Source organism: Narcine bancroftii, chromosome 3 (assembly GCF_036971445.1).
Source record: "Narcine bancroftii isolate sNarBan1 chromosome 3, sNarBan1.hap1, whole genome shotgun sequence".
Classification (NCBI taxonomy): Eukaryota; Metazoa; Chordata; class Chondrichthyes; order Torpediniformes; family Narcinidae; genus Narcine; species Narcine bancroftii.
This window is the reverse complement of record NC_091471.1, coordinates 349,268,256-349,292,518: the sequence shown is the minus strand read 5'-3', so window position 1 is coordinate 349,292,518 and position 24,263 is coordinate 349,268,256. Positions and strand designations below refer to the sequence as shown.

General features: G+C 41.3%; 1 protein-coding gene and 1 long non-coding RNA gene across 3 annotated transcripts in view; one reads left to right on the top strand and one right to left on the bottom strand.

Annotated features, from left to right (window-relative positions):
* The window catches only part of aspscr1 (ASPSCR1 tether for SLC2A4, UBX domain containing), a 223,055-nt gene that overhangs the window by 69,171 nt on the left and 129,621 nt on the right, over positions 1 to 24,263 (bottom strand). For both annotated transcript variants that reach the window (XM_069929671.1, XM_069929670.1), the window contains exons 12-13: positions 20,978 to 21,040; positions 17,624 to 17,676 (exon numbers count right to left, since the gene is read on the bottom strand). In XM_069929671.1, coding sequence (XP_069785772.1) covers positions 17,624 to 17,676; positions 20,978 to 21,040 — 116 coding nt within the window. The remainder of the gene's footprint in view (positions 1 to 17,623; positions 17,677 to 20,977; positions 21,041 to 24,263) is intronic.
* Positions 9,894 to 22,651, top strand: LOC138759387 (uncharacterized). Its single transcript, XR_011354813.1, has 3 exons — positions 9,894 to 9,982; positions 17,926 to 18,084; positions 22,354 to 22,651. It is a non-coding gene; the product is annotated as an uncharacterized lncRNA (long non-coding RNA).

Sequence of the window (24,263 nt, the reverse complement as noted above, 5' to 3'; positions counted from 1 at the left end):
ATGAAGGGCTCAAGCCTGAAACGTTGGTTATCTTTGTTATCTAAAATACACTGTATGACTGAGTTTCTCCAACATATCAACATTTGTTGATAGTCTGCAAAGCCAACAGTGGATAATGATAAACAGACATGGTCTTGCGCTTGGAGTTCAGCAGAGATTTTGCTTTCCTTAAAGACACAAATACATTTGAACAGCACATTGCCCAATGATATCCAAAGCATTGCCTTGTAATTCATGAATGGATGCAAACTGCACCCATGCCTGAGCAATAATCCATGTATTTTACAAACAGTGCAGCCACATGTGTTTGTATGTTTATTTCAGATCCTTCCCAAGTAATCTGATGGATTAAATCAGCATTTGAAATTACTATCATCTTGTTTGCCCAAAGCAAACATACTTTTGGTATTGCTGTACATCAATGGAGATTTTTGCTCTTCAGCCAAACAGCAAACTGATTTTACATAATTGTGTGTGTGTACCAAAAATAAAACCCTCCAAAAATTAACCCCAAGTGATAAAAACAAATTTTACTCTTCTCAAATATGTGTGTGTTTACAATATGAAAAGGGAAAAGTAAAACACGGAAGTCTGCACACATTGTGATTGAAGTAAAAACACAATGTTGGAGAAACTCAACAGGTCAAAACAGTGTACTTTATATAGCAAACATAAAGATACATAACCGACAATTCGAGCTTGAGGCGTTCAATAAGGTATGAAAAATGTTGGCAGGCACCGGAACAAAATGGTTGGGGGGGAGAGGGGGAGGAGCACAGTCTCACAGGCAGGACGTAAAAGGTGGATAAGGGAGGAAGGGCACTGCAAAGTCAAGTCACCTTTATTTATCGTTCATACCATGCTTGCACAGTAAAGACAAAATAGCATTTCTCTAGGATCACGGAGCATATTTACATAAATATAAGAGAATAGAAGTTAAACACATTGAAATATTAAAATATTAAGACATATGCAGTAAAAGTCTATGGTACACTATCCACATATGCTCTAGGGATTCAGGAGCCGGCTTGGGGGAAAAAAACTGTTGTCCGATTTGGGCATAAAGACCCAAGCGCTATGGTACCTCCTACCAGATGACAGAAGGGAGAACAGTTTACATGAGAGGTGTGTGGCGTCCTTCACACTGTTTATTGGCTTTTGCCTGCATCGTGTGTTGTAGATGTCCTTCATGGTAGGAAAAGAGCCCCCAATGATCTTTTCTGCTGACTTCACTATCCTCTGCAGGGTCTTTTGGTCCGAGGTGGTACAGCTTCCAAACCAGGAGGTGATGCAGTTGCACAGGATGCTCTCAATACATCCTCTGTAGAAAGTGGTGAGGATGGAGAGTGGGAGAAGAATTTTCCTCAGCCTTTGCAGGAAGTAGAGGTGCTGCTGGGCTTTCTTGGCTATGGAGCTCATGTTAAGGGTCCATGTGAGATTCTCTGCCAAGTGCACACCAAGGAACTTGATACTCTTGACGACCTCAACGGTCAAGCTGTCAATGGTCAGTGGAGCATAGTCCCCCTGGGCCATCCTAAAGTCGACAACCATCTCTTTTAATTTATTAATGTTCAGATCCAGGTTGTTGGCTCTGCACCAGTCTGTTAGTGACTGCACCTCATGTCTGCATGCTGACTCCTCATTCTTACTGATGATGCCCACTACGGTTATGTCATCAGCGAATTTCAAGTTGTGTTTAGTTGTAGTTATGGGTCAGCAGAATGAACAGTAGTGGACTAAGCCCACAGCCCTGGGGGGTCCCCGTACTCACTGTGATGGTCTGGGGATGTGCTGTTACCGATCGGGACTGCTTGAGGTCTCCCTGATAGGAAGTAAAGAATCCAAATGCAGGCTCAACTTCCTTATCAGGTACTGAGATATGATTGTGTTGAATGCTGAACTGAAGTCAATAAACAGCATTTGAACATATGTCCTTATTTTCCAGGTGGGTGAGGGCTACATGGAGGGTGGTGGCATTGTCTGGAGAATGGTTGGATCTGTATGCAAACTGCAGGGGGTCCAGTGATGGGGGCAGCAGGAGCTAACAGGGGAAGGGGGATGGCCCTGTGAATGGAGAGGAAAAGGGGTGGAGAGCTGGAGGAAAGAAGATAGAGGGAAAGGGGAGAATAGAAATTGGGCTAGCAGAAACCAGAGAAGTCGATGTTAATGACTTACAATATGTTTTCTGTATTACATTTAGTCAGCTACATATTTGAATTTGCTGACACCTTGGGTACAGAGGACACCCAGATTTAAATATACAAATCAATGTTGACTTATTCTAAGAGTTGTGAAATTACACTGCTCCTTGTTCATCTGTATATTGATAAGAATGTGATATTTGGAAGTGAGCATCGATACCAAAGAGCCCAAGGGCAGCTGAATGTCAAAGATAACAGAATAAAGAGCTACTCTGATGTCCATCACTCACATCTGTCAGCTTCCTATTCCCGTCCCATTAAAAGCTCCAGTTTTTTTCCTTCCTAACCTGAAGCCATTAATTTCTTTTTTACATCAAGGCAGCAGATTGTCAGACAGGGCCAGAAAACATCAAGCTACCATCAGATAAACAAGTCTATTATTGGCAGGACTGATCAAAGCACTGCATATCACTCAGTTTGCCAATTCTCCTTGGCTTTCTAGTTCTGAAAATCAAACACAGATGAAACTTCATAGATCCTCAAAGTGGAATTGGTATCAACTCCCTTTAAAAAAAATTCTATTGTTCTTTTTTTTAAAAAAAAGGAGCATGCTAGAAATAGCATTGAATATTTGGATCAACCTTAAAGCGAATGAAGTGCCACAGCTCCACAAAAGTTAATGTGTTTGGAACCACTGCTTTAATGCAATCAAACACTGATGGTCCCCATCACATTGCAAGTGTCCTGTTACAAGTAAATAGCTAAGAACTATGGGCCTCATTCAGAAGGTGGCCTTTTGGCAAGGAATGGAGATAAAAGTGATGCATCTGGCCTGCACAATATTACAGGGCAGATTTGATGTTAAACATGAGCACCCACATGGTAAAAGCAATGCACCATTGTGGCCTGTCCATTTTAATTTTGTGTGCTATCTACATTGCTGGTACCCAAGGTAACATAATTGTAACTCAAAAATTCAACAAATTCTTGCAGTTCTGCCTACTTAATGAATAAAATACTTTTAAAAAGTGACAATACCAGTCTGAGAATAGGATTTGTGGAGTTTCACTGCAATATTTATGGTCCTTTTGACAGAAGTTGAGAGCCTTGGCTTTACATACACTGTGCATACTACAGCCCGGAAACTTTCCACGGTTTATCAGCAGATTTCTGTCAATCCAATAAGAAGGTCTTTGTGGACGATCTGAAGCTTTTGTGAACAGCCACAGCAGAGGCAAGGAGAATCTTCACAACAGAGATGATAGGCTTGTGAGAAGAAAGTTAAAGGAAGAAATGGATGTCCAATCACAGAGCAGGCCCTTCAGTCCACAATGACCATCAATTCACTGCTCATTGAAGTAGTGGAGGCAACCTTAGTAAATATATTTTAGACAAGGTTGGAAAGATTTCTACATAGTAGGGGTATTAAGGGATATGGGGAAATGGCAAGTAGGTGGAGATGAGCCTCTCATCAGATCAGCCATGAACGGCAGAGCAGGCTAGATGGGCTACTCCTGCTCCTATTATATTTTTAACAAGCAGATACCCCAAGTCATTGACATAAGTGAGAAGCTGGCTGATTGCTGAAAGCTCATAGGGAAAGGAAATGAAAGGAAAGATAAAAGACTGACAATAAACATAAAAGGAAACCTGAAGAGAAACAAGATTGCAAGGGAAGAAGTGTGTCAATCAGAAATCTAAAAGCAAATTAGCTCAGAGTCGAAGGACATGGCTATGGGACTAAAGTAATGCTTTGCACCAGTCTTCACCACAGAATGTGATGCTATACTCTCAGTATTATAATATGTAATCAAAGTTCTTGATGGACTAAAATTTGATTGGGATGTGATGCCAGAAAATCTAGTTGCATTTTCAGTGGATGGGCTCAGCTGCAAAATGGCAAATGGAATTTAATGCTGACAAAATGGCACTATTACACCGCCAACAACCTGCCTTTGTCTACAAGGAATTTGTATGTTCTCCCCGTGTCTATTTCTTCCTGATGCTCCCACCCTTCAAATTATTCAGGAGTTGTAAGTTAATTGAGATATTTGGGGGCATAGGCTCATGGGCCAGAAGGGCTTGTTACCATAATGTCTGTCTAAATTTTTTTAAAACATTTAAAAAAAATGTAAGGTGTTGTATTTTGATAGGACAAACTAAGGTAGAAATGCACATTAAATGGTAGGGCATAGCGGAGGGCAGTAGAACAGAGGGATCTGGGAATACAGTTACATAATTCCCTGAAAATAGCATCACATGTCGATAGGGTCATAAAGAGAGATTCTGACACATTGGATATAGGAGTTGGGATTTTATGGTAAAGTTGTATAAGACATCGGTGAGGCGAAATTTGAAGTATTGTGTGCAGCTTTGGTCACCTAACTGCAGGAAAGATATCAATAAGATTGAAAGAGTACACAGAAGATTTACTCGGATGTTGCTGGGTCTTCAGGAGTTAAGTTGCAGGAAAAGGTTAAACAGGTTAGGACTTTATTCCTTGGAGCACAAAAGAAAAAGATTTTATAGAGATATACAAAATTATGACTGGAGTAAATGAGAGTAGCTGAGAATAGGTGAGATACAAACCAGAGGACATGGATTAAAGTTGAAAGGGAAAAGTTTAGGGGAAACATTAGAGAAAATTTATTCACACAGAGAGTGCGGAATGAGCTGCCAGCTGAATTGGTGAATGTGGGCTCAATTTTAACATTTAAGAAAATTTTGGACAGATACATGGATGGGAGAGGTATGGAGGGATATGGAATGGGTGCAGGTCAGTGGGACTAAGCAGAGTAATATTTCGGCACAGACTAGAAGGGCTGAACATTTCTATGGATAAATCATCTCAGCCAGATGGGATGCAAAAATTCCAAAGGCAATTTCCATAAACTTACAAACAACCCTGAAATTCAGAGATGATGCATGATCCCAGGAAAATAGTAAATATTACAATTGGATTCAAAAGAAAGACATTCAATAACTAATGTCAACCAATAACTAAAAAAATATTCAATCCAAAAAAAAGTGGGAGTACTGCTGGAACTGCTGTAATGGAGAGCAGGCAGTGAAGACACAGTGCTCCTCCGCAGCATCCTACCACCCAATCCTCCTACTGATGGCTCTAAACAGGTTTTAATGGCCTGTTAAAGGAGCCAACAGTGCAACTGCGGGGTCTGGGCCAAAGATAGTGATAGTTTGCCTCGAAGGGTTGCAGACTCTGGAGAAGCAGAGGAGCAGTGCAGGCCATCAGAAATGGGGAGAACACACCCTGTTTGAAAAGGAGAAGCAGAGAAGATGACCCCCCTCTGGGACGGTGACCACAGTGGCAGACCTCTGAGGGGCTCTGCGGCTGAAGAACACACAGGCGGCAGGCTGAAGATGTCTCAGGGCAAGGAACCCACGCAGGCTTCTGGTGACCTAGTCAAAGGTCTCACACTGGGCTGTGGACTGCTGGAGACTGACTCAAGACTGGTTGAAGGGGTACCAGGTATCGGAACCAGGATGCAAGAGGGTGCACAGGGCAGGAGGACATACAAAGGCGATTGATCAGGTGCCACATATTATAGGTGTGTTATACAGATTGAAGCCCATGGAACAAAGCAGGCTGTGGAAGCATGGATGGAAATCTGAAGGAGAAACCAGAAACAGTAGAACTGAAAGCTTGCTTTTCAGACTGGTGGGAGGTGCATAGTAATGCTTCAGAGAGAACGGTCAAAGGAGCACTGCCTCTGGTAATATATTCAATAATATATATATATTCTTTGGCTTGGCTTCGCGGACGAAGATTTATGGAGGGGGTAAAAAGTCCACGTCAGCTGCAGGCTCATTTGTGGCTGACAAGTCCGATGCGGGACAGGCAGACACGGTTGCAGCGGTTGCAGGGGAAAATTGGTTGGTTGGGGTTGGGTGTTGGGTTTTTCCTCCTTTGCCTTTTGTCAGTGAGGTGGGCTCTGCGGTCTTCTTCAAAGGAGGTTGATGCCTGCCAAACTGTGAGGCGCCAAGATGCACGGTTTGAGGCGTTATCAGCCCACTGGCGGTGGTCAATGTGGCAGGCACCAAGAGATTTCTTTAGGCAGTCCTTGTACCTCTTCTTTGGTGCACCTCTGTCACGGTAGCCAGTGGAGAGCTCGCCATATAACACTATCTTGGGAAGGCGATGGTCCTCCATTCTGGAGATGTGACCCATCCAGCGCAGCTGGATCTTCAGCAGCGTGGACTCGATGCTGTCGACCTCTGCCATCTCGAGTACTTCGACGTTAGGGATGAAAGCGCTCCAATGGATGTTGAGGATGGAGCGGAGACAATGCTGGTGGAAGCGTTCTAGGAGCCGTAGGTGGTGCCGGTAGAGGACCCATGATTCGGAGCCGAACAGGAGTGTGGGTATGACAACGGCTCTGTATACGCTTATCTTTGTTAGGTTTTTCAGTTGGTTGTTTTTCCAGACTCTTTTGTGTAGTCTTCCAAAGGCACTATTTGCCTTGGCGAGTCTGTTGTCTATCTCATTGTCGATCCTTGCATCTGATGAAATGGTGCAGCCGAGATAGGTAAACTGGTTGACCGTTTTGAGTTTTGTGTGCCCGATGGAGATGTGGGGGGGCTGGTGGTCATGGTGGGGAGCTGGCTGAATGGAGGACCTCAGTTTTCTTCAGGCTGACTTCCAGGACAAACATTTTGGCAGTTTCCGCAAAACAGGACGTCAAGCGCTGAAGAGCTGGCTCTGAATGGGCAACTAAAGCGGCATCATCTGCAAAGAGTAGTTCACGGACAAGTTTCTCTTGTGTCTTGGTGTGAGCTTGCAGGCGCCTCAGATATTATTTAATTATTATTCATCAATAATATATCATTGAATTCTTAGCCCTCTGCTCTACTCGCTATACACCTATGCTTGAGTCATTCAGTATGAAAACACCATCTAAAAATTTGGTGATAATACCACGGTTGTATAAAAAGGGTGAGGAGTTAGTATACAGGAGGGAGATTGAAAATGTGGCCTAATGGAGCACCAACAACAATGTCACACTCAATGTCACCAAGACCAAGGAGATGATTTTTTACTTCAAGAAGGGAAAACCAGAGGTGTATGATCCAGTAATCATTGGGGGATCAGAAATGGAGAACAAACTTAAGTTCTTGGGAATCACCATCTTGAAGGATCTTTCCTGGACACTAATGGCATCATGAAGAAAGCACGTCAGCACCTCTACTAACTCAGGAGTCTATGGAGGTTTGGTATGACATTGGAAACCCTGGAAAATTTCTACAGATGTGTGTAAAGTGTGCTGACCAGCTGCATCATTGTCTGGTAAGGGGATACCAATACCCCTGAGTGTAAAGCCCTCCAAAAGGTAGTGGATGAAGTCCAGAACATCACAGGCAAAACCCTCCTCACTATCGAGAACATCTACAGGGAATGCTGCTGTTGGAGGGCAGCAGCAATCATCAAGGAATCACATCACCCAGGACATGCTCTGTTCTCGCTGCTACCATCAGGAAAGAGGTATAGATGCCACAAGACTCATTTCACCAGGTTCAGGAATGGTTGCTACCCCTCCACCATCAGACTACTAAACAACACTCAATCAGAGACTCATTTAAAGACTCTTAATTTGCACATTCATTTATTAGTGAATATTTATTATTTTCTGTATTTGCACAGTTTGTTTACATTTCTCTCTTTTATACACACATCTTTTTCTTGAGTACAGTTTACAGTATTGAAATTCTGCCTGGCCCGCAAAAAAAATAATCTCAGGATTGAATGTGATGTCATATTCGTACTCTGACAATAAATCTGAACTTTGAAAGAAGCTGGCATGATGTCTCCCAGCAGTTATTCTGTCCTTCAACTGCAGAGTAAAAGAATGCACAGACCCAGAAATGATATGCCATAATAAATAGTGACTTCTTAACATGCAGGGTTAGCCAAACAAACACCAATTTCATAAAGGTGTCTTTTTCAAACATTTCTTTAAATAATTTAACGATGCATAACAATGCCTTAAAATTATGCTAAGAAAACAGTGTGCAGTCCCAAACTCACTGATTTGGAAATAAAATGAACAATCGAATCAATTTCTCATGTGATAAAGCAGTTTGCTTCTGCACTCTCTGCTACACATCAAGATCAAAAGGCTAGTATTTCCATGTTCAAGTGCCTAAAGAATACCTTTCTCTCCGAGACTGTGAGTACAAGTTTAGTATTTATCTTGATTGCTCTTGTCTGTTTTGATCACTCAATCTGTCTGAAGTGTTTCCGTTTGTCAAGTGACCATTTACAAAGAAGGTTCAGACACCGACACATACATATGAGATAAAATTAACTTGTGATACTGATTGCAGCTGGACAGAAAGAACAATCTGCTATATTTCTAAATTACACTAACATCACAGGCAGGAAGCAGAGAACTGATGTGTTAGCGTCTCATTAAATTACATTTCAAAGGAGGATCTCCAGATTAATCGCAAAGCCATCAGGTAAAAAGACCCACTGTCATTTATTTTCACTGCATAACTTAAGCTATTAAATAATTTATGCATTAATACTTTTCATAACTTTTACATCACAATATACCACATCCAAACCCATTTGATGTATCTGGGAATGATGGCAAACACAAGCCATTTTGCCTTCAATGCATCCATGCAATTCGCTGCGATTATTCCCTTTGCGAGAGAATTCCCCATTCATTCTACACTCTAGTTGAAGTTCCTCCTGAATTCCCCCTTAATTGTGTCCCTGACAAATAGATACTAATGCCCTTCAAGCTCTTGTTCCAACTGTAAATCACATTCTCTATATTCACAACACTTCTATTCAGTTACCTCACTCCTTACTCTTCTTGATAAATGTGCCCAACCCAGGGCTTCCCAAACTTTTAGCTCACAGAACCCTTTTGGAGAGCACTTGGAAATCGCAGAACCCCAATCATCAATTACAGCTTAAAAGATCCAGCATGTACAGAGTTGGTGTCATGGTGGGAGGGGGGGGGGGGGCCATGTCCCACAGATGAGTTCTTGCCCCCCCCCCCCCCATTTGCAGCACTAACGTCTGCAGCTCTGGGTTGTATTACTGCTTGAAAAAAACACCAGTGCAAGACCAAGGGGCCCCCTGCCCCCAACCCCAGTTACCACTTACTGTTCTGCCCAGAGTTCAACAACTGACCATTTCTCCCCACGGAAGCTGTCTGACCTGTGGACTTCCTCCACCAATTCTTTGTCTACTTTTAAATTTTCCAAATCAAGCATCCAACCCCAAGGGGAAGCCTCCTCCCCCACACCTTTATGCAGTTGGACAACCTACCTATACTAGTGGTCACTCCAGCCCCGGTGCATTCTCAAGCTGAAGTGGCAAACCATCACACCATTGTTTGTTTTAACGAGAAGCAAGGCACCAGATCCAAGTTGCTAAGATCGCGCCAATCAAGCCAATGAATGGGTTTCCCCTCTACCTATGCTTTCAGGTGCTCCCTCAGCTTGAAGAAGCAGGTTAGTTCCAGCAGCACGGTTTGCAGCATCAGTTAATGAGAAATGGAGCTCACCACACAAGTGGTGGGTGGGGGGGGGGGGGGAGAACTCCTGCCATGCTGATCACACATGGGGAGTGAGCGCTGTGCATTAGTCCGGAAGGACCTTAATACTCATGGAGCCTGTCTGCCCTTTGACGTCACAATGGGTCACAGCCCAGTAATGGGCTTCACGGGTGGGGAGAAGAGATGTCACAAATCCCCCACACCCCCCCCCCCGCCCCCCAAATCATTCTGCCTGCTAATTGGTCTGGAATCCCACTGCCGGAGCCTTTGATGGATAGGCAGAGTCCAAGCACCGATTGGAATAGTGAGGTGGGTGTTGCAAATGAGCTGCTGAGATGAGCGTCAGTGGAGGGTCACGCCCTCCTCCCCTCCCACCCCTGGAAACAAATGGAATTAAAGGGAAAAAGCAATTTAAAGAAAAACTGATAGATCCCTGTCATTTCTTCCACGGAACCATTGGGAAACTTTGGGCCTAACCTGTTTGACCTCCTCCTAAAAAAAAATCTTTTAGTTCTGGTAGTAAGAGTGTGTGTGTGAATTATATATATATATATATATATATATATATATAAAAACAACTGTCCAGGTATCTTTGCTGTGTACCAACTTTGAACAGCTCACTGTAAATCTAGTGTGCTTTGTAGTTAACGGAATTTAAAATGTTGCTAATGTATAATGTAAAAGTACAATGGAGCCTTCTGAGACCCTTGCAAGTGAACGGAGGCAAGGTATCTGAAATTCAATCCACATTACAGTGTCTGACATCATGATTCTATTCATGTGGGCAACCTTAAACAGTAAATGGGTGGAGGCAAATTCTTGAATTTTGATACACGACAGACGATACAGGGTGGATCTAAAAGTCATTGGTAATTAATACACACCTTTGGAATAGGTAGAAACTATAGTTTGTAGTAAACACTACACCATTATTGTCTGGGCCACCTGTAAAATAGAATCTTCAAAATAAATTCCCATGCCACTTTTATGGAATAACAAGTCATTCTTTAACGTTTCAAACTACTCAGAAGTGCTGCCTCTCCTGACCTGTCAGTTCTGGCAACATTTGTTAGTTTTTTATTCGTATAAATCTTCAGTGGCCTTTATTCTTTTCAGGATATGGAGATCAAGACTGCTCAGTAGTTCGAGGTCTATAAAGAGTTCAACAGGGCATTCACACAACTTCAAAATTACCATGATAATCTGAATAACACATTTCCTTTACTACATTTTTGGTTTTAACATCAATAGATAATTAAATTTTTGTGTAAAGAAAGAAGGATTACTTTCAGATTTTAAACACTGCATTTGTTTGCCAGCCAATGTGAAACGTTCTCGTCGTCGGCTGTTACTTATAGGCAGCCTAAACCATTGAACACAAGATGCATCTTGTGCCCATGTAATTTAATTTGATACAAATCATAGCAACTTAAATAGATTTAGGAGGTGTGAAGTGATACATTCTTATGGTTACTTGAAAAGATAAAATAAAATTTGCCTTGTAAAAAAATATTCTGATTAAAATACTCAGAGTGGTAGGAAGGGTTTCATGTTCATTGAAGTACACTGCCTAAAATTATCCTCCCAAACATTTCACAGCACGAAACATCATTACTTCTGCATCCATAATGGCTCCCTACCCCCACCCTCTAAATACCATTTATTGCCTTACGAGTTTCAGATCATAATAAAGCTTGCTACAAATTGGAACATTTCTTTGTCAATTTGTCAGCCACACAGACAGACGTCAAAACTAAGAAGTCTGCAAAAAACAAGATGAGAAATGTACCTAACGCAAATAGGTGTTAGATATGCAGGCTACTATGATAATATACCATCTGGACACTTTCCAACCAACGACATTAACATCGACTTCTCTGGTTTCTGCTAGACCACTCCCCATTGTCCCTCTCTTCCCCATCCCTCTGTCTCCTTTCCTTCAGCTCTCCACACCCTTCCCTCTTCATTCAGTTATCCCCCCCTCCCCCTGTTTGCTATTGTGCCCTCCCTCCCTTATCTTCCTGTGGGACTGGGCTCCTTCCCCTGCCCAAGTTCCCCACCATTTTCTTCAGGCACCTGTCTACATTTTGCCCATACCTTGACGAAGGGCTCAGGCCCAAAACGTTGGCTATGTATCATTACCTTTGCTATATTAAGAACACTGCTTGACCAGCTAAGTTTCTCCAGCATTGTGTTTTTACTTCAATCGCTGTGGCTAAAGGCTACTACACCACTTTTTGCCATTGCATTATTAAGACATCTTTAGGCATCAGAAAAATGTAAACACACAGAATGGATATTTTGACATTGTAAACTATTCAATATTTTGGATGTGCTCTGAAATACACATTTTACTCTGAAGTTGCTAGAAAGTTGTTTAACATGGTAGTTTATTACAAGGAATAATTCTGTTGACAGTGTGGCTTGCCTGATGTTTCTAAAGCACTCAAGTATCCTTGTGCTAATGCATGAAATATTACACGCTATAAAAATCCGTAATTATAGATCATTGCAAAAGATACTTAGTCCTTCAATGCATCTTTTTTAAAAAATTGAATGATTCTCCAATTATCTGCTAGAATCGAAAAATTCTTTTATGCCAAACCTTATCCAATTTTGCCAGACTTTCTCCGAACAAACTTCAAAATACAAGATCCCATATTTATTGCTGTCAGGAAGAGCCTCATTTGCTTGTCAAAGCCATACCAATTATTCCCAAAACTGACTTAAAGTGTTCCAAGTCCTCAAGCACTTCATTGGATATAAAAGTTTCCGATTGTTGAAGACTTCAGTCATTGAACAATAACACAATGGTACTTGAAATAAGTCTATTTTGCATCCATATGGTCTAAGTTAGATAGGTTCTTTCTGACGGTGCTACCCAGAAACTTTCTGCTAACTCTATGCAATTATCTTGGATGTTTCATCAGGGTATTTGGCAAAAATTCCAACTGTCCGTAGTTATGCAAAATTTCCTCAAAAATAATTGTTTCCCTTTCTGCCCCCTTTCTTCAAATCGCCTGCTTTTCTGCCATCTCAGTGCTGTGATACAGGTTACTCCAAAAGAATTAATTAGCAAAAGTAGAAAGTATTAACAATTACTATCCCAGCTATTCAAGCTCCCCAATGATGTCAAGACAGTGACAGATGCATATTACACTTCCATGGATCTACAATGTCAACCACAGGTCCAATAGGGCGAACCAACATGAGAAAACTCCGTGATCTGGTGCAGTGTGATTAATTGCAACCACTTCAGTTGGGGGCAGTTAACTCAAGCCAGACTGGGAATTGAATCCAATACCTATAAAATGCACTTGATGAAGTACTACATTATACTGTGCACAGGCTATCCTTTGGTTTTTCACTGGTCAGATATTTGTATCACACATTTGTATCAGTTGGTGATCATTTTGAAAGGGTTCTATGCTCACCTCAAATTCAGGCCAGTGATTACGAAAGCAAGTACGCACATAGCCTTGTTAGGCAAACTTTTCTGAAGTTATAAAACTTCAAAGCCAGTGAAGGCAATGATCAAAACAAAAGATCAGATGTGTGTTGTGAGCATGGAAAACTTTACTACCCAAGATCCAATTGAAAATTAGTGAAAACCTGGAACCCAGTAATCCTTCAGACATCAAGTCTGAGGGTTGAGGTACAGATCAGTAACATGAAGGAACAGTTTGTATCCACAGATATTATACCCGCACTTCTATATCTTGAGCTAATTAAGACATCCTGAATCATCTTTTAAATTGAAAACACAAGTATTTAGGGTTTAACCACTTTCATTATAAATCTCTAATTAGATTTCTGTTATTAATTATACATGATCTTTTATACAATGCAAACCGTTAAAAGGGAAGCTAAGTTTCTTTGAAGCAATGTCAACACAATAAGATTGTTCATCATTATTAAGTATTCCAGCTGGTTTCCAGAAAATTAATAAAAAGAAGCTTCCAAAGTATTGAATATCAATACACATACTCTTTCTAATGGGATAGAAAATTAAATGCTTTGTGAATTAAATAATTATAAAGCAGTGAAATTCTCTAACACAATTGGTTAATCAGAGCAAGTTTAAAACACAGCAGCTCTTAAGCAGCTGTGTATTCTATCCCTTAAATCTCCCTCTACATCTCTACCCCAAGATAAAAATCTTCCTTCCAATGCTATTCAGGTTCAGGCTGCCTACAATGGTCATGGTCGAGGAGTAGACAGAAGCTCAGTGACTGGCTACATCAGCAAGTGCACTGAGGATGTCATGGAGATCAAATGCAACATAATCAGAGCTAAACAGAAACCATGATTATACACAAAGGTCTATGCACCTCTCAGAGCTCGCGATGCTGCCTTCAGGACAGGAGACAGGTTTTCACTGAGATCAGCCAGGGCTGAACTCTCCTATGCAATCCAGAAGACAAAGTGTGGAGATAGATGCACAGAGGATCCTCAGTCAGCTGCGTGACACCGATGGCAAGGAATCAAAACTATAACTGATCACAAGACCACCTTGCAAGTCAAAGAAACGACACCTCCCTTCTGGATTGACTGAACACCTTCTATGCACGGTTTGACAAGTAGGACAGGCTGATGCTGAAGAAAGCTGCGTGTTCCTCCATATAACTACTGCCAAGGTGAGGAGAATCCTATTCAAGGCAGCGGGACCGGACAACAGACATCTTCAACATGTAACCGAACCAGTCCAGGTTTCAAGACCAAAAAAGGGTAACAGTAACAGGCCTCAATGACAACCACCCTGTGACACCGAGCTACATCATCACGTATTTGGTGATGGAACGCATTAAATGGGTCCTCCCTGAGTCAATGGACCTATTTCAATTTGCCCACAGATGGAACTGTTCCAGTGATGATGCTATAACCTTGCACCTCCATTCCATCCTGACCCTCCTGGAGAATGATGACGCGTATGCCAGGCTGCTGTTCATCAACTTCAGCTCAGCATTTAATGCAACCATTCCCCAGAGGCTGGTGGAGAAGCTGTCCTTGCTGAGACACAATTGCCCACTCTGTAAATGGACTTTGGACTTCCCAACGGAAAGACCACAGTCTGTCCGGGTTGGCAGCAGAATGTTGAGCAAATCCATGCTGAGCACTGGCGCTCCTCAGGGCTGTGTGCTCAGCCCACTCCTGTTCACACTACTGACCCACGACTGCAATGCCAAATCCAGATCCAACAGAGTCATCAAGGTTGCAGATGACATGACAGTAGTTGGCCTCGTCGGCAACAATGATGAGTTGAAATAAAGAAAAATTTAAATTTTTTAAAAAATTTCGGCATACAGAACGGTAACAGACCCTTCTAGCTCATGAGCCCATGCTGTCCAATTACACCCAACTGATCTACACCCCCGGTTCATTTTGAAGTGTGGGAGGAAACTGGAGCACCCTGGGAAAACAATCTTTATGAAATGGTGCGAGAATAACAACCCGAGTCTCAAAGTGCACAAGACAAAGGAGATGTATGGACTTCAGGAAGGCTATGGACAACCACTGTCCACTATGCATTAATAGCTTGGTAATGGAGAGCACCAAGTTCTTCAGAGTTCACTTAGGAGTGACTTATCCCAGATACACATTTCTTCACTCATCAGGAAGATGCAACAGTGGCTGTGCTACGTGACAAGACTGAGGTGGGCAAGACTACCAGCCACCATCATATCTACTTTCTACAGGAACTCTATCGAGAGAATCCTGGCCGGCTACATTACACTGTGGTGCAGTTACTGAGGAGCATTGGATCGGCGGTCAATCCATAGGGCCATAAAAGTGGCAAAGAGGATCACTGGGGTCTCATTGGGCAGAAAAAAAGAATCTCACTGTTGTACATGATGCCATGTATGTACTCTGACAATAAATTTGAACGTGACAGCACATAAAGAGACCCCTTCGGCCCTTCTAGACTGTGCTAAACCATATTGTTTTGCCTAGAACCACTAACCTGCACCCAGGCAATAGCCTCTATACCTCTCCCATCCATGATCTGCCCAAATTCTTCTTAAATGTTAAAATTGAGTCCGTATTCACCACCTCAGCTGGCAGCTCTTTCCACACCCCCACTATTTTCTGTGTGAAGATGTTCCCCTTCACATTCCCCCTAAACTTTTCCCCTTTCACTCTGAATGCACATTCTCTGGTTTTTATCTTACCTACCCTCAGTGAAAAAAGCCTTTTTATATTTACTCTGTCTATCCCCTCATAATTTTAAATACCTCTATCAAATGTTCCCTCATTCTTCTATGCTCAAGGGAATAAAGTCCTAACCTGTTTAACCTTTACCTGTAGCTCTGTTCCTAAAATCTGGGCAACATCCTATTAAATCTTCTCTTAACTTTTTCTATCTTATTGAAATCTTTCCTGTAGTTAGGTGACCAAAACTGCACACAATACTCCAAATATGGTCTCACCAATGTCTAATACAACTTTACCATAACATCCCAGCTCCTATACTTAATACTTTGACTTATGAAAGCCAATATGCCAAAAGCTTTCTTTACAACCCTATCCAGCTGTGATGGCACTTTCAGGGAATTGTGTATCTGTATTCCCAGGTCCCTCTATTCTACTGCAGTGCCTTACACCTTACTGTATAGGTCCTTTCTTGGTTTGCCTTCCAAAATGCAACACCTCACATTTGTTTGCATTAAATTCCATCGGCCATTTCTCAGCCCATTTTTCCAGCTGGTCCAGATCCCTCTGCAAGCTTTAAAAACCTTCTTTGCTGTCCACAACACCTCCAATCTTAGTGTCATCTGCAAGTTTACTAATCCAATTTACAACATTATCATCCAGATCATTGATACAGATGACAAACAACTATGGTCCCAGCACTGATCCCTGAGACACACCTCTAGTCACAGGACTCCAGTCTGAGAAGCAATCGTCCACTATTACTCTCTGGCTTCTCCTGTCCAGCCATTGATAAATCCAGTTCACTACTTCACCTGAACCTCCCATGCAGAACCTTGCCAAAAGCCTTACTAAAGTCCATATAGACAACATCCACAACCTTTCCTTCATCAACTTTCCTAGTAACCTCTTCAAAAAACTCTATCAGATTGGTTAAACACAAACTAACATGCACAAAGTCATGTTGACTATCCCTGATCAGCTTCTGGCTATTCAAATATTTATCCAAATAATTGATCTCTTACCTTCTAATAATTTACCTACTACTGAAGTCAGGCTCACTGGCCTATAATTTCCAGGGTTACTTTTGGAGCATTTTTTAAACAACGGAACAATGTGAGGTGCCCTCCAATCACCCGGCACCACACCCATGGTTAAGGATATTTTAAATATTTCTGCCAGAGCCCTTGCAATTTCTACACTAGCCTCCCCCAAGGTCCGAGGGAATATTTTGTCAGACCCTGGGGATTTATCTACTCTTATTTGCTTTAAGACAGCAAGCACTTCCTCCTCTTTAATCTGTATAGGTTTCATGACCGCACTGCTTGTTTTATTTACTTCCCATGACTCTGTGCCCTTTCCCTGAGTGAATACTGATGAAAAAAAAACATTTAAGATCTCCCCATCTCTTTTAGCTCCATACAAAGCTGACTACTCTGATCTTCAAGGGGACCAATTTTGTCCCTTAATATACCTTAGGATTTTGCTTCACATTGTCTGCCAAAGCAACTCACGTCTTTTTCTCCCCACTCTGATTTCTTAGATTTTTCTTGAATTTTTTTTTGTTTATCCTCAAGTGCCTAATTTGCTCCATGTTGCCTACACCTGCTATACACCTCTCTCTTCTTCCAAACCAGATCCCCAATATCCCTCAAAAAAATCATCATTCAATAGCATGACACAAAGTGAAACAAAATGTGATAAAATATGAAGATGACTTTAGGAAAACATTTACAGTTTACTTTCATTCAATTGCATGTTAAAAGATGCAATGTATAGCTGAAAAAAGTCTGGACTTACCTGAACCAACGTGGCAGTTGGATCATTGAGAAGTACTTTAGGCGGTGTTTTAACTGGGAAAAAAATTGAAATCTCTGAGATTAAAGTAAAACCCCAATAAATTAACTGGTACAATCAAGCTTATCTGATGGATTTTATTCTCAAGACATTCAATAGTCATTCATCTCTATTGATTTCAGACCTATTTTTCAAATAAATTTGTTACAATTCTAAAATTGTTAATTAATTTACTGGCAAGTGAAGCCTTTTACTTCAGATCAACAGAGAATGCAAAGTGTAAAATAACAGATGACTGTCTCCAGTCTTTGTAGATGGGATTTTATTCTTGTGCGTGAAGGAGCCATATAAGGTGGACGTGGAGACAGTGGTGTGAGAGTCCAGGACCAGAGGGCAGGCACAGTCTCAGAATTAAAGGATATCCCTTTAAAACAGAGATGAGGAGAAGATGCTTCAGCCAGATGGTGAGAATCTGTGGAATTTATTGCTCAGGAGGCTATAAGCAGATTGATAGGTTGGGGATGGTAACAGAGGTGCCAACACTCAAGAAAAAACTCTAGAGGGTTGTTAACTTGGCCTGCGACTTCACAGACACCAGTCTTCAATGTATTGAGGACATCTACAAGAGGCAGTGTTTTAAGAAAGCAGCCTCTAACCCCTACCAGCCAGGGCATGCCCTCTTCACTCTGCTACTGTCGGGAAAAAGGCTTGAAGACGAGTACTCAGTGGCACAAGGACATCCTCTTTCCCTCTGCCATCAGATTCCTGAATGATCAATGGACCACAGACACTGCCTTACTTTTCCTTGCACTATTTTGATTTATTTTGCAAGGTGGCTGTCTGAATGTTTGCTCCGTGATGCTACTGCAAAACCACGAATTTCCTGACATATTCATGACAATAAATTATGATTCTGAGGTTTAAAAGATTAAGAGAATGGGATTGGGAGGATAAATACATCAGCAATGATTCTAATGGTTGGGGCATTGAATACAAGTATTGGAACATCATGATGAAATTTTACAAGACGTTGGTGTGGCTACATCTGGAAAATCGCATGCAGTTTTGGTCACCTAGCTAAAGGAAGGAAATTATAAAGTTGAAAAGGGTAGAAAAAATGTTTGAGATTGTGGCCAGGATTAATTATCTTAAGAAACTGGAAAAATTCAGCCTGTTTTCCTTTCCCCTCTCTATTCCCTTGCTGACGTCTGTCCATGGTCTCATGCACTGACAGACTGATACCACCTGCAAATTGGAGGAAACACATCTCATATTCAACTGGGCACCCTCCAACCAGATGGCGTCGATTTCTCTAGTTTCTGATAGACACCCTCCCATCCCTATTTCTCCTTTCCTCCAGTACTCTCTTTCTCTCCTTTTCCCTCTCTCTCCAGTTCTAACCTCCCCCAATCAATTCTCACCTTTCGGCCGCTGTCCTCCTATTTGTCCAATTATCACCTTTTGTTTGTTGGTTTGTGCCTCTCCCTCTGCTCTTCCTTTCCTTCTCCCCAGCCTTTGAATTCAGGTGCTTGCCTGTTCTTTACTCACACCTTGAAGAAGGGCTCAGGCCCTTTACCTCCTATGGATGCTGCAAGACCTGCTGAGCCTCCAGTTTTTCTGTTTTTACCACTCAGAGGGTGAAAGGCTCATGGAACGAGCTCCCAGTCAAAGTGATAGAGATAGGTACGTTAGCTTCCTTGAATAAACATTTGAATAACTACATGAATGGGAGGGCTTGAAGGGGTCTTAGCCTAAATGGGCACATGGGATTAAAGTAGGAGGGAATGTTGTTCAGCGTGGACAAGCTAGACTCATTTCTATGCAGTATGTCTCTTCAGGAACACCTATATACACGTTTCCAAAGAGGGACATTGCTCAAGTTGGAAGAAAATTATGGCTTGTAATATTCTCATGGTTCTACTCCCTGCCTCTTTCCAGATCACAGAAGTTGGTAGCTTAAGGAAAACAATCAAGGAAGCTGTGGAGAAATACTGCAGTGTATTTTATAGATGGTGCATATTACAGCCAGCAGTGTTAGTGTATCCAGGAAACAAGCTGTTCTGCCCGAAATTGTGCTGAACCATTTACAAGTCATTGGAACAATACCCAGCCAGGCTAGTAGGCAGCATTCAATGCAACTGTGCATTTGTACTAAGCAAAATCCTCACAAGTACTATTTAACTTCAAAGATTTTGTCTGGTAGATCATCTGCAGCCCATCAGTGAGAAACCTCACTGAGATTCTTTGGTATGATGATCTTAAAAATCTTCAACAATGTGGTCATTCAAATTTATTTTGAAGAGTTCAATTCAGAACCAAGACTGAATAAATTTTTCACATCAAATAATTAGGAATAATTTATTTTCTACTGTAAATACCCAAGATTGCTTCATTTCAAAATAATCATTGAGAAACTGTATCCCCCACAAATTTTACTTTTTAAAAAAAAAAGATGTCTTTCAGCTTTACAGTTCAACTAGTTCACTGGAGAAATGAAACTGCTAATCCTCATTGCTCTCTCTATGACCTGCTTTTAAACCACACAGTGAGTAACCAAAATGAGGTTAGTCCTGAAACCCACTCAATTCTAACTGGTGAAAGATTTTGACCAAATAAATGGAAATGATTATAAAAGTCAGCTTCAACACAGGGCAGAGTGCCAAGATGGGGTAACATTCAGGAAATTTAAAAGACTGCTTTAAAATTAAAAATATCTTTACCCATGGATAAAAGGCAAATAACAACAGAGAAATTTGGAATAAGATTTTGCAAAGTATAATATTAAGTAAATATATCACATCCTTCCATAACCATTCTTAACCATAAGAACAATAGTTTAGCTTGATGAAATACAAAAATTTTTTATTTAAATGAGGCACTTTGTGAACATAAAAAGGATTGAGCAGTCGTATATTTTCTGTAAAATAAATTTATTTTATTCTACCTTATCTGAGGGAGATTTATTTGCATCAGCCTTTAAGATCCTCCATCAAAAAACTTATCCCTTGACATGATTTGTATGAATTTTCTTTGGACAATAAGTCAACAAGTTTTGGTTAAGACAATGAAATCTATGACGACTGTCCATCCTCATTAAAAAAAAGGGTTTAATCTTCTCAAAGGTTGGCGTAGCGGTTAGCACAAGCCTTTACAGCGCCAGTGATCGGGACTGGATTTGTGTTCGAGTCTCATGCTGTCTGAAAGGAGTTTGTACGTTCTCCCTGTGTCTGCGTGAGTTTTGCCTGGGGACTCTGGCTTCCTCCCACTCTTCAAAAACATTACAAGGTTAATTGGGTGCAAATTGGCCTGTTATAGTATATGTCTAAATTTAAATTCAGTTGTAAACAATTTACTTACATAAATAATATGAAAGATTCGGATCTTTCAGATGCATCTTCACAAATTCCATCAGTTCCCCAACTGTGGAGAAAAATTAAGTGGTTTTACAAATGATGGTCTCGGTAGACTTTGGAGTTAACAGTAACAGAATGTCCAATCTTTGAGAATAATGCACACAGTGACATTAGCACATGGACGTAGACTTCTCACATTTCTACAGGTGTACCATAGAGAGCATTCTAACTGGTTGCATCACTGTCTGGTATGTAGGTGCCAATGCACAGGACAGGAAAAAAAATTACAGCATTCGTTGTGAACTCAGCCAGTGCCATCATGGACATTAGTCTTCACTCTATTGAGGACATCTACAAGAGACGGTGTCTTAAGAAAGCAGCCTCCTTCCTCAAGGACCCTCACCACCCAGGCCATGCCCACTTCACACTGCTACCATTGGGAAGGAAGTACAGGAGTCAGAAACTGTCCAGTGGCCCAAGGACAGTTTCTTCCCCTCTGCCATCAGATTTCTGAATGGGCAATGACTTACAGATATTACATCACTTTTTCCTCTTTGCACTAATTTATTTATTTTCTGAAAATATAATTTATAGTAATATATGCACTCTAATGCTACTGCAAAACAATGAATTTCCTGACATGTTCATGATAATAAATTCTGACTGCAGCCGCTCAGCTGCTGTGGAGCTTGGGGAAGCAGGTGTTTGTCTTCAATCCCATCTGCACCTCTTGATTCTCCTACTCCACTTTCCATCCAATATCCTTTCTTGTTGGCTCAGCTTTTACAGACATTTTGGGAACAATATTCCAAATACTGACAACATTAAAAGATGTCTTCATCTCTCTTATAAATCTTTAACCAATAACTTTAATTCTAGCACCTCTGCCCTCTCAACAGTGCAAGATTCTCATTTTGAGAAATGTTAACCTTTTGTACTCCAAGAAAAGTCCTAACTTTTTCAAACTCTAAATTCACTCAACTCTGAGGAATCCCTTTTATACCCATTGTAAGACATTTTATCCCATTCCTTGAATGTGTTAGGTGGAATACAGTAAAACCTCCGCTATTTGGAATTCAAGCAACCAGCAGCCTCAAGCTATGGGCAAAATAAATTGTGGAAAATAAATAGGTTAAAAAATACAAAAGTTTAAAATTGGTATGCCTCCCCATTAGTTCAACATTCACACAATCTCAAGCAACTGGAAAATTCACTAATCTGGCATCTACCAATACCGATAGGTGCTGGATACCAAGGGTATATTTCATAATACTCTGTAGTTAAAGCCAAATTAATAAGCTTCCAGCATGATCTTTGTTTTTATGTTCTATTCTTTGACTTAACCTAACTAGATTTTACTATAACTCTCTATATTAACAGACCTGTAGCGGCTCTGACACAGATGACACCATTCGAACACGGCAATTGAGTGGGCTGCACGAGGCATCAGTGGCCTGTTCCCATTGGCCCCTGCAAAACAAGCTCTGCCAGCCAATCACTGAAAGGGTCGATCGGCCCCCAAGGAGGCACAAACCACTCCTATCGATGATGCTGCAGCAAAACGGGCAGCTCCAGCCAATCGCCGACAGTGAGTCGTGAGAACACCAATCAGAACCTGAAGGAACACAGGTCATGCCCGTCTGTCACATGACAGCCAGGGTCTGCCTGACTATATAAAAGAGAGCAGCCAGTTATTAAATCAGTGTCAACTGCACTCCTTATTATGTGTGTCTTATTTCCGAGCTCTAACCTCGAGACACTCCACAGACCCATTATTTACTTTTAATGTTAACATTGAAATCAATCTATTAAAAATCTAAATAAAAAATATAATAAAGAATTATGATTGCGTAGATCAGAGGTTGCGCTCAAGCCTCAAATCAGACCGGAGACTATGATCTTTTGTTCTCTCTCCAAATAACACCACGTGGGAACAAGTTCCATACAGAGATGCGACAGTTGCACCTTGACATATCTGATCACGGTAAAGGCAACACCAGCAGAAAAAATGCTTACTATCCACTTCTTGTGGTCGTAAATTACCTGGAATATGAGCTTGCATGTAAAAATTTCAATGCAAAAGTTAACTGAACTGCCAGCTGCCTTGTTGGGTCAGTCAAACAGCCTTACACTGTGAATACACATCGTCCGTCATCTGCTTTCAGCATGAGAAGAGGTTGCTCAACTGCTGATGACCCGTGTTAAATCTGCACGATACTGGCAAACTCATTCAGAAAACATGGGGCTAATTGACAAGGAGGCTGATTGAGTTACTTTACTGTAACAGAATTTCTTTGTCAGTACAGGCAAATCATTAAAGTAGCGTAAAGCACATTTTTGAACGAGGAAAATTTGTTCCTGAATTCCTATAAATGTAAAAATTTCCATTCTCAATAAACAACATCATACCATCAATCATGGCATTAATGTTGTGGGAAGAACGGATCATCATTAAAACCCCGTCTCAGAATGAACCATTAGTCTGCTGCAGTCACCCGTCTGCTTACAGCATCAATCGAGGTATGGCACCAGTTTTGGGTGAAAGTACTCCGGGTGAGTGAGGTGAGAAGACATCAGCCGAGCTGAGTGACAGCTTTATTCACTGAGTAAGAAAGATGGTTTCTCCGAGTTTAAGACTTTAAGCATTCTGTTAACAAAGGTGTAGAGGTTAGAGCAATACCATTACAGTGCCAGCAACGAGGGTTTGAACCCGGCACTATCTGTAAGAGGTTTGTACATTCTCCCTGTGTACTACGGTTTCCTCTCGCCCTTCAGAAAGTATGGTGCTTGTAGAAGTAATTGGGTGGAATGGGCACCTCCACATACTGCACTTAGAGCCCTCTAAAATGCTTGGGACAAAGAAAGTTTGAGGTCTGGCAGAGCATCACAGAGAAGATACTCACCACCTGCTAATATCTATGAATCTCAGACTTCAAGCAGTCATTGCATGCAAGGGATATGCAACGAATGCTAAATATGATTACTTTTATGTTATGTCCCAAATATTATGGTACCCTGAAATGAGGGGGCTATGTCTAAAAAATGCTGTACTTTCCACATGGTCAAACGAAAATGTATGCAAATAACCTTGAATAACCTTGAATGTGCACCTTAATCACATATGAATTGTTTGATAACAAATTTAAAACTGTGGAGCAGAGGCAAATAAAGAAAACAAAAATGTCTGGCCCAAACATTATGGAGAGCACTGTATCTGTTCACTTACCAACTATGTGTTGGATCTTATTGTGTGCAATATGGTCATCACATTCTTCATTTAAAAAGTGAAC